Source organism: Dendropsophus ebraccatus, chromosome 8 (genome assembly GCF_027789765.1).
Source record: "Dendropsophus ebraccatus isolate aDenEbr1 chromosome 8, aDenEbr1.pat, whole genome shotgun sequence".
NCBI lineage: Eukaryota > Metazoa > Chordata > Amphibia > Anura > Hylidae > Dendropsophus > Dendropsophus ebraccatus.
This window is the reverse complement of record NC_091461.1, coordinates 101,577,795-101,592,273: the sequence shown is the minus strand read 5'-3', so window position 1 is coordinate 101,592,273 and position 14,479 is coordinate 101,577,795. Positions and strand designations below refer to the sequence as shown.

At 42.6% G+C, this 14,479-nt stretch overlaps 1 protein-coding gene across 5 annotated transcripts in view; it reads left to right on the top strand.

Annotated features, from left to right (window-relative positions):
- Positions 1-14,479, top strand: part of ST3GAL3 (ST3 beta-galactoside alpha-2,3-sialyltransferase 3) — a 184,037-nt gene that overhangs the window by 104,088 nt on the left and 65,470 nt on the right. For all 5 annotated transcript variants that reach the window (XM_069981268.1, XM_069981267.1, XM_069981271.1 and 2 more), the window contains one exon: positions 8,915-9,007. In XM_069981268.1, the coding sequence (XP_069837369.1) occupies positions 8,915-9,007 (93 nt within the window). The remainder of the gene's footprint in view (positions 1-8,914; positions 9,008-14,479) is intronic.

Here is a 14,479-nt window from a genome sequence, read left to right as displayed (position 1 = left end):
AAATGGAACAACAAAACCATTTATCACAATGTCCCCTGAATGCATCCTACAAGGTATGTACTAAGCCCATGAGCAGAGACACGGCCGGCTTGCCTCCATAAAGTGATCACTCTGTACTAGAAGCAGCTGCTGGATAGAGAGAAGGCGGCACAGACGATTCTTCATATAGTGCATAAGTGCTGTCTTGTTTGCATTTCCTCCTTATGGTTAAAAGATTACACTGTCATCTGACATCAGGTCCGACCAAATGGTTGTATTAAAGAAGCTCTAACGTTCTTCTAGTAGCTCAATGAGAAGTGTCCAAGTAGCAGACTTTCTAAACTACTGGATACATAGCTGCAGCCTATAGGCAAGATCCTTTGGGTATTTTTAGACCTGACCTCTATTTATCTTTCTTTGACCTGTGTCCGCATCCCTATGATTTCTGCCTACTGTCTTAGTATCTTAGATTGGGGACTTCTATTCTTATGTATGTCAGCTGACAACTCTGGGGTGGAAACTTCTGGATTCTATGTGAGAAAGTCCAAACCTTATTGCATGTTTTAAGGGAAGAGTGAAGAAAGAACAACCCCTTAGTCTCCACTCCTCAGTTTGGTCCTACACCATATCTGTTAGAGAGACAGTGGATCTGGAACACCCCCAAAAGGCTTTGCGACAGTGTAAGGCTGGGTTCACACTACGTATATTTCAGTCAGTATTGTGGTTCTCATATTGCAACCAAAACCAGGAGTGGATTGAATACACAGAAAGGATCTGTTCACACAATGTTGAAATTGAGTGGATGGCCGCCATTTAATGTCAAGTATTTGCTGTTATTTTAAAACAACGGCTGTTATATTGAAATAATGCCCGTTATTTACTGTTGTATGACGGCCATCCACTCATTTTCAACATTGTGTGAACAGATCCTTTCTGTGTTTTTAATCCACTCCTGGTTTTGGTTGCAATATGAGGACCACAATACTGACTGAAATATACGTAGTGTGAACCCAGCCTAAAGCTGTACCAGTACTCTGTTACTGGTGGTGAAAGTTTTACGTGCCGACAGTCAGCTTTGCTCTTCCTGGGTAGTGGCTTCTAACCTGTAAAGTGAACAATTATTCAGACACCCAGATAAGGCTTCTCGTCAGTCATGATCACTGTCTCTCCATCTGACGGCTTCTCCATCACATTCTTGAGGCATTAATAATGTCTCCCCAGGCTCCGGTCTTCAGACGAGTCGTTATTGACTTTCAGTTGTACCGCACCCCAATGTATTTTGCTTTTCTCCTTCCCATGACTGTCGGCAATGCTTCCCATCACCTCCCAATCATATTGCTTCCTTCCGCACGCTCCTCTAATGTAATACGCTTTACCATAATCTCTGCTTTGTGTTCCCATCTAAATACTTGTTCAGTAAAGCTTGTAAGACTTCACCTGTGTGTCGTATGTGAATGCAGAAACACCAAACGTGTATCAGCAATGTGCCGGTTAAGCCTCGGATGGATTAAGAAGGTCAGATTGTTATTGATCTGGAGATGTAACTGCTTGTGCGCTCGTATTGATGGATTACAGAACCGTTAATCCTAGGATTATTTGTAGTTGTGAATTTATCTTATTAAGAGAATATACAGTAGCTACTCGATCACACCTAGAAGTGGCGTTTATTCTTTCTAACATGCATGTCATTTTCAGTCTCCTCTAGGGATGGTACGAACAGAGTCCGGTTCGGGTTCGTACGAACCCGAACCCTCGGTAATGATTCCCGCTGTCTGCCCGCTCTGTGCAGCGGGCGGATCCAGCGGGAGGACCGCCTGGAAAACTGGGATACAGCCATAGCAATAGGCTGTATCCCAGTTTTCCAGGCGGTCCTCCCGCTGGATCCACCCGCTGCAGGGAGCGGGCAGACAGTGGGAGTCCGATGCCGAGCGCTCGGGTTCATCCGAACCCGAACCTCGGCGGGTTCAGACCATCCCTAGTCTCCTCCATCAGTAGACTAAAGGTCCCCAACGTATGACACCGGCTGTTCTCTGACCTGGCTGTGTCACAGAACGGCCGTCGTCGGCGAAGTTTATCATGGCCAGTACTGCAGTACCGTCCGGGATAAACTTCATTTCTATTGAATTGGGATGCGGGTGCGCATCCGTGCATCCGTGTGCGCCCTCATCCCAATTCACCATTGCACACAATATAAAGTGTGTCCGAAGCCACACTTTCCATTGTGTGCAATGTCAGGGTTATACACTCTGGCTGTAATTCCGTAGACTGCAGCACAATGTAAATTTTCTATTAATCTGCAACAACGTCCGTGATTAATAGAAACTTTATGTTGTGTGAACATGGCCTAAAGGGTTACGCCATTCAAACATAGCTTTTCATATGTTGCTGCCCATGGTGAGACAAACAATTTATTACATACATGTTATTATATAATCAGTCTCATTCTCCGAGTTTCGAGTTGCAGCTTTCTGCTAAGAACACAAAAAAACTGTGTGTGAACTTTTCTCTTTGTCTCCTCCTCCCCCCTCCCTTCTGACATAGCTGATGTAAACAAGTCCCTATCTGCAACTTTGTGATTAATCCTCCTAGCATTACAAAGTTGCTGCAGTGAGTGGTAGCAACTTGACCTCAGAACAGCCCTCCCAGCATTAAAAAGAAGCTACAAAGTTGCAGATAAAGCCTGCCAGAGACTTGTTTACATTATCCGTCTCGGAAGGAAGGGTGAGAGAAAAGCTCAATTTTGCCCTTCCAATCTCAACCTCCCAGCTTAATCCAGGCCTGGTACCCCCAGTCTTCCATGATTGCCCCAGTACAATGGCTTGGTTTAAGCAGAAAAAGGGATTGCACAGGAGTCCTAACAGCGGTCAGCTCAGGTTGTAATTTGTTTAATGAAAGGGTTACATAGATGGCAGACCTGACCGATTGTGAGCAGGAAGGGGATGCTGTGCAGGGGATGCGGTTTTTAGCTTTTTTTCTGAACAAAATGCAATCTGTTTCTTCTAGTATGGATCTCTTTAAGATGTATAGATGCTTTAGTTGCTCTCTCTGAAGTGGTCATTGATAGCAGGCAACAATTCGGTCATGTTTTCCGATCACTATGGCTTTGTCATGGAAACTTTCTTATCAACGCAGAGTTGCTATTTGTATCTGGGTTACTATTGTAGTCCGGTGATATGTGGCTTATTGTTCAGACATGCAGAAGATTATTTCACTTTACAGACCATTAAAGTTGTGCAAAAATCACTTCAGCTAGTACTACGCTCTGCCCTATGCCAGTGCCATTCATTGTGATGGAATATGCCCACAATATATACATCAAGGTGAGATTAATGTGTAATGTCTGACATTAATATTTGCCATTAAAAACCTTACTTCAGGGAGGGGTGTTACCGATCCAGGAGGAAAGCTCACACAGGCTGTAGGCAGAGAAGAGAGCAGATACAAGGCAGTTTGCAGGGAAGATTCATATAGGCTGTGTACAAATGTAGAGAGTAAATAGAACTCATACAACAAGCTGCAGAGGCTGTAGAAGCAAAAGTAAGCAACATTTTTAATAACTAAATACTTAGGGAGAAAATATGTTTGCCCCATAATAAGTACAAGGCAAAAATAAAATATGTTTAAAGATTTCATAGAAATTATATTTGTCATGTTAATTCTTTGTGTATGAACAGTTGCTCCTTTTGTCTGTGTATTAATGCCTGCTGTCATGAAACCTGTAAAAATGCTGGTTAAATTTTGTTTAACCAGATGATACATATGTTGACCCCCTGTGCATCCAGCCGTGCTAAGAATAAGATGAGCAGAACATACTTCTTGTTACAAAGATAAGACAATGAAGATAAATCTAGTAATAAAACACAGTCTCTGGATGTTCATGACCCCCTCCTGTCCACTAAACTGATTTATGATAAATACAGGAGAGGAAGTAACGGGAAATACTCCGTATCCACTGCGGGGTCTGTGGTCTGTGTTGCTAGAAACACTCCTTCAGATGATAAAAGCAATATAGTAAAATGGACGCACGAACAATGCAGTGATCGTTCATAAGACACCGCAAACAAGCACCGATCTCACCGATCGACACTCTTTTGCTTCCGTAGAAGGACCCATATCTGGCCTTCTAAAAGGACCTTTACTCTAATGCTAAATAGGCGCAGGTCCAGGCTTAGGTAAATGAGTGTCTGCCTCCCAACACTTTTTTTTTTAGGCCAAATGTTTTTTTTTTACTGAATAAGACCATGTTCACACGGTGTATTGTACCGGCCGTTCCGTGACCCGGCAGGGTCACAGAGCAGCTGGTCTCTGCAAAGATCATCCCGGCCGGTACTGCAGTACCGGCTGGATGATCTTTTCGGCCGCAGTGTTCTGATGCGGGCGCATCAGCGTGTGCCCGCATCAGAACTCCCACTGCACACTATGGAGCATACAGCTGGAGCCGCTTGCTTCATAATGTGCACTGACATGGTTTCCTACAACCACTATTCACTGAATAGCGGCCGCAGAAAACTGACATGTCACTATGTATACTATGTTTATACGCTCTGGCCGGGATCCCATAGACACCCGGCCAACGTATTTTTTTGTATTTATACGGCCGTCGTTGCAAATTGCAACAACGGCCATGTAAATACGAAAAAATATGTTGTGTGAACATAGCCTAACTCGATAAAGTATCTTTCTAGAGGCTGTACCTTCTGACTGGATAGTGACCGCAGTCATCACTAGGGGGAGCTTACTGAAGATGAATTTGTTCTTGAGTTCAATGTAAATACTGTATGCAATAAACTTCCTGTATTGTGGCTGCATGCAACCCAAATTGTATACAATAATTCAGCTGTAGGCTACAACCCAGGTGCGAATGATAACCAGACTCTCAATGTAATGGCTGGAATCATGGACAACCTTCCAGTCCTGCCTGGCTAACCCATAAGATGCTACAGTAGTAGAAGGAAGGAGTTTCCTTTGTGCAATAGAAACCCAATCAGAGTTCGGTGATTGGATTGTCCCTGTCCCATAGACAGAGAGTTGGGCCATGCACTTCTCTTCCTAAACCGTGATTGGTTATGGTCTACGTGTTCAACTTTTGTCTCTAGGACATGTCATAAATTTAGTGACAGGTACACTTTAAGGCTGTGTTCACACTACGTATATTTCAGTTAGTATTGTGGTCCTCATATTGCAACCAAAAAAAGGAGTGGATTAAAAACACAGAAAGGATCTGTTCACACAATGTTGAAATTGAGTGGATGGCCCCCATATAACAGTAAATAACGGCCATTATTTCAATATAACAGCCGTTGTATTGAAATAGTGGCAGTTTTTTACTGTTATATGGCGGCCATCCATTCAATTTCAACATTGTGTGAACAGAGCCTTTCTGTGTTTTTAATCCACTCCTGGTTTTGGTTGCAATACTGACTGATATATACTGACTGAAATATACGTAGTGTGAACATAGCCTAAAGCTCCAATGAGCCAATAGCCTTTTTTCCTTATTCAGTGTTGGCATTTATAAGTATTACAGACAGTATAGACCTTACCCTGAGAAATTTAGCACTTAGTATTCAAGTCGTGGGCATCCTCAGGGCTGGATGAAGTAGTGATGTGGAGGCTTAGCTACGGGCCTACCTGCATCCATCCGCTATAACCTTCGTGTGACAGTAAAGCGTGACTGAAGCTGATTACACGTATTCTTGTATTTTCTATAAAATGCAGCTGCATCTATTTGTCCATAAATCAGACGTCCAGGGTCCGCTTCACATCTTGGCAGAGATTCAGCCAAAAACAATATGTTTCATGGGTCGTTTAAATCTCCATTTTACTTGTGAGGGCAAACAATTCAATATGGTGACATAATGATGAATATTCAGCCATACATTCCTCATTCTGTCTATAGGATTTTCTACCTTTGGTATTTAACTCCTTGGTTTCCAGGCATCACTGAAGCTTGCAGGAAGTCAGATCTGCGGTGATGTAGCAGTGCACAATGCAAATTCTTTTCTCGTATTGGAATATGCTTTTTATCTTAATTTTCATCATGTAAAGTTTATAGTAACATAGGGCTCTGAGTAGGCCCCTTTTGGTACTTTGCACTTTGGAAACTTCAGCTCTTCCTATTAAACCAGTGAAGTACCTACAATGGACTTTTTGGCTTGGTTTAGTCAAGAACAGAGTCACTCTCTTCTGCCTATGGTGATTCCCACACTATTGCAGGCGCCCATATCTTGTCCATCTATCTTGCACAGTTTTCTCCTCTAGCTCATATTCACGATTTATATGGCTTTCTTGGTTTTAGCCAGCAGGTCTACTAGTTCCTTCCTCCAGTTGATGTTTTTGCAGCTGGCATCCTTAGGGTACTATTACACCAAGCAATTTTCCGACGATAAACGATCTAAACGACCGCTAAGGCAAACGACCCGAAATCGTTCGCCCAAGTACACGAAACGATGATCGTTATTTCTGATCGTTCTTGCGGTCGTTTAGTCGTCGCTATTGCGTACGTTTCAGCTGTGAATTCTTATTCCACCGAACGATGTGCGAACGATCAAACGATAAAAGGTCCGGATTCTATTAAACGATCAATGATTTCTCGTTGGTCGTTTAATCGTTGCCTGCTATTACACGAAATGATTATCGTTCAAATCCGAACGATTTAACAATTTTTTCGAACGATAATCGTTCCGTGTAATACCAACCTTACTGTGTTACAGCTGCTCAATAGACGGGCAAGGTTTAGCTGGGAATCTCTGCCAATAATATTAGCAAAACACCTACAGGGGTTCAAAGTCAAGAAAGTGGAGCTCTTGGCCTGTGTGATGCACTCACGTGAGCCTCCTGACCCCAACACGACTGTAACTCTTTACTTGGAAATAAATAAGTCATTATCAGGACATTCTCGTCTGACAAATAGATGTATAGATAGGGAGACGTTTCCTGGTATGAAAGTACCTTCTGCAGAACTGATGAATGATGTTGCCTAAAGTTTTCTTTTTTTCTATTTATTACTTAACAACATACACAGAATTTATAAGCTTCGGGGGGAAACGGTGTTACCAAACCCTCTAATCTGTGTTCACCATCTTGTGTCCTGTACAATGTTGACTCCTTAAGAATGTAAGGCAGCGACAGATGTGATGGTGAGAATTCCAAACCTTCAAACCTGTCGGACATAGCTGTCGGCTCACATCTTTTACCTTTCACGTACACAACTTTGCGGAGTATCTGCTGCCACAGATTTCAATAATGTCATGATGAGATGTCATGGAAAAACATCCAGGAAAAGGAAAAAAAAAGAGTCAGAGAAGGATGTCGGGAATTGTTCTGAGAAACATGAGGAACCATGCCTTGTCAAGAATGGGCCGTAACAGCAGATGATCAGCTCCTGCATCATTGTGTCTAAGGGAAACAGAAAGGCGAGACTCCAGATAGCGTAGGGCAAAAACGCTTTCACTGAGCAGTGGGAAACCCTCTAAAAAACATGACCAGTCAGATGGATACAAAGCTCTGTGGAGAAACATGGCGCCTTCGGATAGGTCCAGGTCTCCGTCGAATAACATGGTCTGGTCAGATGGATCTAGAGCTCTGTGGAGAAACATCCAGATCTCTATGGAGAAACATGGCCAGTCATATAGGTCCAGATCTCTGTTGAATAACATGGCCTGGTCAGAGGCATCCAGAGCTCTGTGGAGAAACATGGCTGGTCAGATGGATCCGGATCTCTGTGGAGAAACATGGCAAGTCAGGTGGATCCAGAGCTCTGTGGAAAAAGTGGCCTTGTCAGATAGATCGAATAAAATGGCTGGTCAGAGGCATTCAGATCTGTGTGGCGTCATACTGATGGGGGTTAGAATTTGGCAAAAGCAGCAGGAATAGATGAGTCTGTCCTATCAGGTGTGAACAGTTCAGGCTGGATGAGGGAATAATGGTGGGGAGAATGTGTTCTTTGTGCATCCTGGCTCCGTTGATGCCTTTTGGAAGGGCATTTGGACAGTATGGGTTTTCCAAGCATTGTGGCCGACCAAGTTAATTCTTCCATGGCAGCTGTAGTAAAAGAAGACTGTCAGAAAGACTGCATCATCCACAAGGGCTGTGTGGATTGGCTCAAGCCGAACAGAAAGAAGTGATTCTGTCTGTCTTGTAGAATAATTTTTATCACCTAGTGGAATCTTATACAATGGATTCCTGTGGTTCTGAAAGTCAGTGGAGGGCCAACATGTTATATGAGGGTTGGACTGGTCTGTTTGAATGCACTATAACCAGTATACCTTGAAGTGATTCATTATTGAAGTGGACATTTAGTATATATGGGCGCTCTCATTGCACAGCTGCAGAAGTTGGATGCAGCCCTAGGGAGTCCTGAAAAATATGTATACAACCATAGTCTCCCTTTCCAAGACCTAGACCTTGCCTAGGACTGCATCCATTTTCTGCAGCTGCGGGGAGTCAAATGCAGAGTGTTTGGGCTCGGAGAACGTTGCCAAACCTGAACAGTTTTGCCTCTAGTTGTCACCTTTATAAATATAGTCCTGATCAGGCATATGTCGTCTTTTGGTGGACACTGCTGGACAATTTGAATTGATACAGAATAGTTCATACAGAATCCGTATAAGTCACATCATGTTTTTCCAATGTTACTCCATGTATAATATTGATATTTTTTCCTATATGTACACTATAATGTAGCATTCAGGTAGGTGTCAGCTTTACCTGTACTGGACATGTAACATAGTTTTCGTTGATTGTTCTTATTACTAGCAATGTATTCTTCATCTCAGGTTCTGATAAATCCTGTAAAAAAGATGTAGTCTGAGTGCTGTGCGTATATTATGTGCTATTCTCGTGAAGGTTTCCTATTAATATTTTAGTGTTTTGTCATCTTTTTATTCTCTACATCTTTTTGATCATTTTGTTTTATGTTTTTTTTTCCCCACAGATCAGCAGAACTTGCCACCAAGTATGCAAACTTCTCAGAGGGCATCTGCAAGCCGGGATACGCCTCCGCAATGATGGCTGCCATCTTCCCAAAGTAAGAGTTTTCCCAGACCTCCCTGTCTGGAATCCATTGTACACACTCTATATATGGGGAATTTTGGCCTCCAGCTGTTGTAAAACTACAATTCCCATTTAGCTTTGGCTGTCCAGGCATTATGGGAAATGTAGTTTTGCAACAACTGGAGGGCCAAAGGTTCCACATTCCTTCTGCTTATTGTCTCCTGGCCCCTGTAATAGACACTCCACCATCTTCCTGTAGTTAGAACAATCGACTATCCATGAAAATTGTGTCAAAGATATCGCAGTGACATATAACATGTTTTGTGCAACTTGTCAAGATTCTTTTCTACACCGTATCCCAGTTTTTGGCAGGGCTACATAAGAACCCTTCATCTACTTTTCCAATTAACGTATCCTATAATTCTTGTTGCATCCCTTTCTGCTGACACATGGAGGTGTAAGAAGTGTCGAACATGGTGTGCAGATCTGTTGTATTCTTGGTGGCTGCGCCAGAACATTGTCACTGGAGGGCAGGGGTAACTGGCCAATATCCAGATATTAAGGGAACTGTGACTTTTTACATAAGATTTCTCAGGCTCCGTGACGCTCACTAAAAGAAATTGTATTCTCTTCCCTTACAACCTTTCCCCCCTGTGACCCTCTCCCCACAATAGGAGTTTGGAGGTTCATCTCTCTGTCGGTATTCTGTAACCTCATCCCATCCAATATCCAACCGCAGATATTACGGCTATTGTACCAAACAAAAGGCCTCTCTTCTATGGATAACGCTCTCTATAGTATTGGGTGATTTTATCTCTTTGGGGTCAGTCGTATCCGGTGCTCAGGACAGATTCCTTCTGAGTTTACAGACCATGAAAGAAATGCATCTTTGTGCAGATGGAGCCTGGAGGAAATGACTAATAAATACGTAATATTGGCATATGAGCCATTCGTGTGATCCACCATATCGCCAGCTCCAAAACCCAGAGTTTAATCTGAGCTTTATGTGTGATCTTTTTGCTATGTTCCGCTAGGTGTGTTCCTGTGTGTTGGGTCCCGATCACAGTCTATAGGATGGTCCTGTCGGATTTAGACATGTTGGGGGGAACGCCAAGGATTACCCAAAAAACCTTTAAACTTTTAATTTTTTATGTATCTGTAAAAGAATATAAGATGATGTCTGGATAATGCTTTCTGTAAATAGTTGCAAATTATTCTTCCACAATGTATCACTCCAATCACCCCTGATCCCAGGAGCTCACAATCTAATCTCCCCATCACACACACAATGTATCACTGCCATCTTCTGCAGCCATAGCAGCTCACATTCTAATCTCTGTATCACTCTAATCATTCCTTACCCCCAGGAACTCACAATCTAATCTCCCTATCACATCCCTGACCATAGGAGCTCACAATCTAATCATCTTAGATTCAGTAAAGTTGTCCGTAATTGCGGATCCGTAATCTCTGTTCAACTTAGAGCACATTGATTTATATTGGGCTATTCACACAGTCCGTTTTCATTTTGCTCCGTAATCAGTTTGGTAAAAAAAAATAAAATAAAAAAAATTTACAGACGTGTGGATTGTGATTGCGGTACGGATTCCCAATAGAAGTCTATGGGACTGCCGTGACGTCCGCAAAAATTACAGATCAAATCTATGCAAACCAGTACTATTCACATTTTACAGAAACTGATGCAATTACGGATGCAAATACGGATTAATTTATCCGGACCATGGAGTAAAAATAGTGGGAAAAATTACTGAACGTGTGAATGAAGCCTTACCATTGGATAGTAAAATATTCCATTGTGTTATTCTTTAGTCTCATTTTCAGGGCTGGTAAAGTGAAGCTCCATCTTGGTTATAAAGTTCCCAGAATAATGTTTTATTCTCCTGTAAACATTCAGTCTGTGTATAAATTCTGCTCGCATATAATGGCGGCTTGTGGCGTATCAGTGAGGTACAGTCTTGTGTACTTCATATACAGTGCGTCACCATATAAAGGATGGTGTTACTGTGTCACTATAGGATATCATTAGGTACCAGATACAGCAGAATGTGTGAGGTGATGGATGACGGATACAGCGAGGTCCACACCCTGCCCAGCAGAGTAAACACATACAGTTTTATTTTGAGAGGACGGAGTACAGTACATATGGGAATGGTTTACGGAGGACTTGGAATATGTTTTCTGTATGTTTATTCTATATCACATTTATGTGACTTGGTGAGAGAAGCAGCACAGTGCAGCCGTGCCTAGAAAAGACCTCCAGTCCCAGCAGACCACATCCGATGATATGAAGGATCAGCCATGAGTCACTGTAACCCTGTTCCTATATGTCAGTGCCTTCTTGGAAGTTGCTCAGCATTGCTTTTTTCCACAACCTTGCCTGTACATATTATAAATCAGCTTATACAGTCACTATGGGGTCCATGGAGTCAAGACCCCCTCTCTATTGTCAATGAGTTGTATGAAAACTCTCTATGCTCAATAACCAAACACTCGAGGAACAAAGGAACTTGAAAGTCAAGCTGCTATTCTCACCTACATCCTTAAAGGGGTATTCCATTAAAACATAACTTTTCATATGTTGCTGCCCATGGTGAGACTTACAATTCCTTCCATACTTATTATTTATTCAGTCTCCTTTCCTCAATTCCGATTCTGCCGCTTTCTGCTGGAGACACAAAAAACAGTGCTTGAGCTTCATCTCCCCTTCCTCCTCCCTCCTTTCCGAGACGGCTGATGTAAACTAGTCGCTATCTGCAACTTTGTAGCTTCTTTGTAATACTGGGATGAGTTCATTAGCAAATTGACCTCAGAATATCCATTCCTGCATTAAAAAAAAAAGAAGATACAAAGTTGTAGATACAGCCAGCCATCTTGCAAGGAGGAGGGAGACGGAAAGAAAAGCTTATACACAGTTTCTTGTGCTTTTGGCAGAAATCAGCAGCTCAGAACAGGAGGAAGGAGACAATAGTATAGAATAGATAATAACAAGTATAGAATGAATTGTTAGGCTCACCATGGGCAGCAATGTATAAAAAGTTATGTTTGAGTGGAATACCCCTTTCAGCATGAGATGATGATCTACTTTCACCAGGTCCAATGGTGGATGGCAGCATTCGTGCCCAGTGTTGTAATTCACAATGTGAAACTAAGGTTGTAAGGCTCTCTCACAGCTTACCAGACACTGTATACAGAATATATGTCAAACACAACATTTGATTGACCACAGGGATTCCCCACTTTGGACTTGTTAGAAAGGGTCTCCGACAATAAACAGATTACAAGTTGATATGACATGCTGTGACCAGCTATAATCGATGAAGAAACGTGGCACTTATAATCATTTTCCTTGCAGCGCCACCACAAGGGAAAGAAAGAATTACATGATGCCCATTCAAATCAATGTGTTTTCTTTGTGATGCAGGACAGGATAGGTCCTCCAGAGAAAGAAAGGAGGATGAGATAAGGATCCTGAACAGATGAGCCCCTTAAGGGTATACACATTTTCCAAACCAGACAATCCCTTGAAAAGAATTGTGTAGCAGTGACCCGTTATCCGCTATGCTTTCTTGGAGATTGAAAGATATTCTGAAGCATAACACCTCAGCAAAGGCCAAAAGGACCCTGACATTGATAGGTGGCCGGGATGGTTAGGTCTAAGTACTGGGAGCTTTTTCTTCAGATACTGAACATATTGACATAACCTGATGTGAACAGGATCCTATCTGGATAATTCTAAAATGGCATCAGAAATCTTGACTGGTTTTCACCCGTGGTACATTAGAAGGCATAGAAGGTTATATATCCTACAGCTCAGTACATTGATTTATCTTCACCCAGGAATGGTTTATTATTGTCAGAGCAGGAGATCAGGCTGAAAATCAATGGAAATACACATTGGTTTAATAGAAGCGTGAGCCCCGGATGGATGACAGACAGGTTGAGTTAAATCGGTTACATGCTTCATTAGAAGACATTGCCCCGTGACTTGGTAATTTCCTGACATTAACCAATTACCATTCACTTGCGAGAAAGAACAGACCTGTTTTCCAGTTGCTGGATGTTGGGAGGCCAAACCTGAAATAAATATAAAACAAATGTGTTCTCAGATGGTCCCTCCGCATCCCACATGAGATGGATGGGGTCTAATGACTTTGGGGGAGGATTGGAGCAAGTTCCGCCTTTGCTGAATACAAAGCAGAGCCTACAAATTGAAATTCCACCATCTATTACTAGAAATTTCACTGACAGCACATGAGGCATCTTCCACCACTTTTTCTTGGCCATCGACATTTGAAGAAGTCTTAAAGAGAATACGGCAGTAAGGAAGATAAAGTGTACAAGAGACAGACCCGATAACATGTGAGGCAAATCAAAGGCTCCACAATGGCCATTCCTTATGAATAATGGAGGTCAAGGGTTCACAGAGCACCTACACTAATTCAATTAGAAAGACCTTCAAAGAATAAATCACCCCGGTAATACCTGGACAGCTGTCAGACGGTATGGATAGCACCACAGGGACCCCGCGGATAGACCGCTCAAAGAGGTCTTTATCAGCAAACGTGATGGATTGTTTTTATGAAGAGCAGCTGTATTTCTGAAACATTTGAGGATAAAAAAAGAGATTTCTTTAGTTTACGATGTATAAAGAGCAGGTGTGGCTACCCTATATGGGGAGTTGGCAAAAACATCTCTTAAAGGGTCTTTTTTGGGGCAAAGTGTACAGTTGAGCTATCCACGGGAGGAGTAACTGATCTGCGTGGTGCTGACATCCTCGCTGATCAGCTTTTTGGCGCTGGTTTTGTACTGTGACCGCTTACATGCAATATGTGTTAAAAAAACATGAACTAGAGATGAGCGAACCTGGAGCATGCTCGAGTCCATCCGAACCCGAACGTTCGGCATATGATTAGCTGTGGCTGCTGAAGTTGGATAAAGCCCTAAGGCTATGTGGAAAACAAGGGTAAAGTCATTGGCTGTATCCATGTTTTCCAGACAACCTTAGAGCTTTATCCAACTTCAGCAGCCCCATCTAATCAAATGCTGATCGGTCAGGTTCGAATGGACTTGAGCATGCTCGAGGTTCGCTCATCTCTAACAAGAACCCATCAAGGTCCATCCAAATTACCCTACTGTGTTCATCCAGAGGAAGAAAAAGAATAACTCATAAGACAGATACCAGTTGCCCTGTACAAGGGGAAATTCTGCCCTAGCACCAATTATAACAATAAAACTAAGGGCTTATTCCCATGTTCAGTATAATACGAAACCTACAGACGGGGAAACCCTGTAATGGACTCTTTCTTTCATGTATCAGTCTCCCCTGCGCGGCTGTGTCATTACAGTGCTGCAAAGATTCATACACTTTCCGCTATAGGCATCATATTGATACATAATGCTGGGAGGGGAAACAGTCCACTACTAGGCTTCCCCATCCATAGGTTCCATGTAACAGACCTTGCTCAAAATTTACCATTAGGCGCAC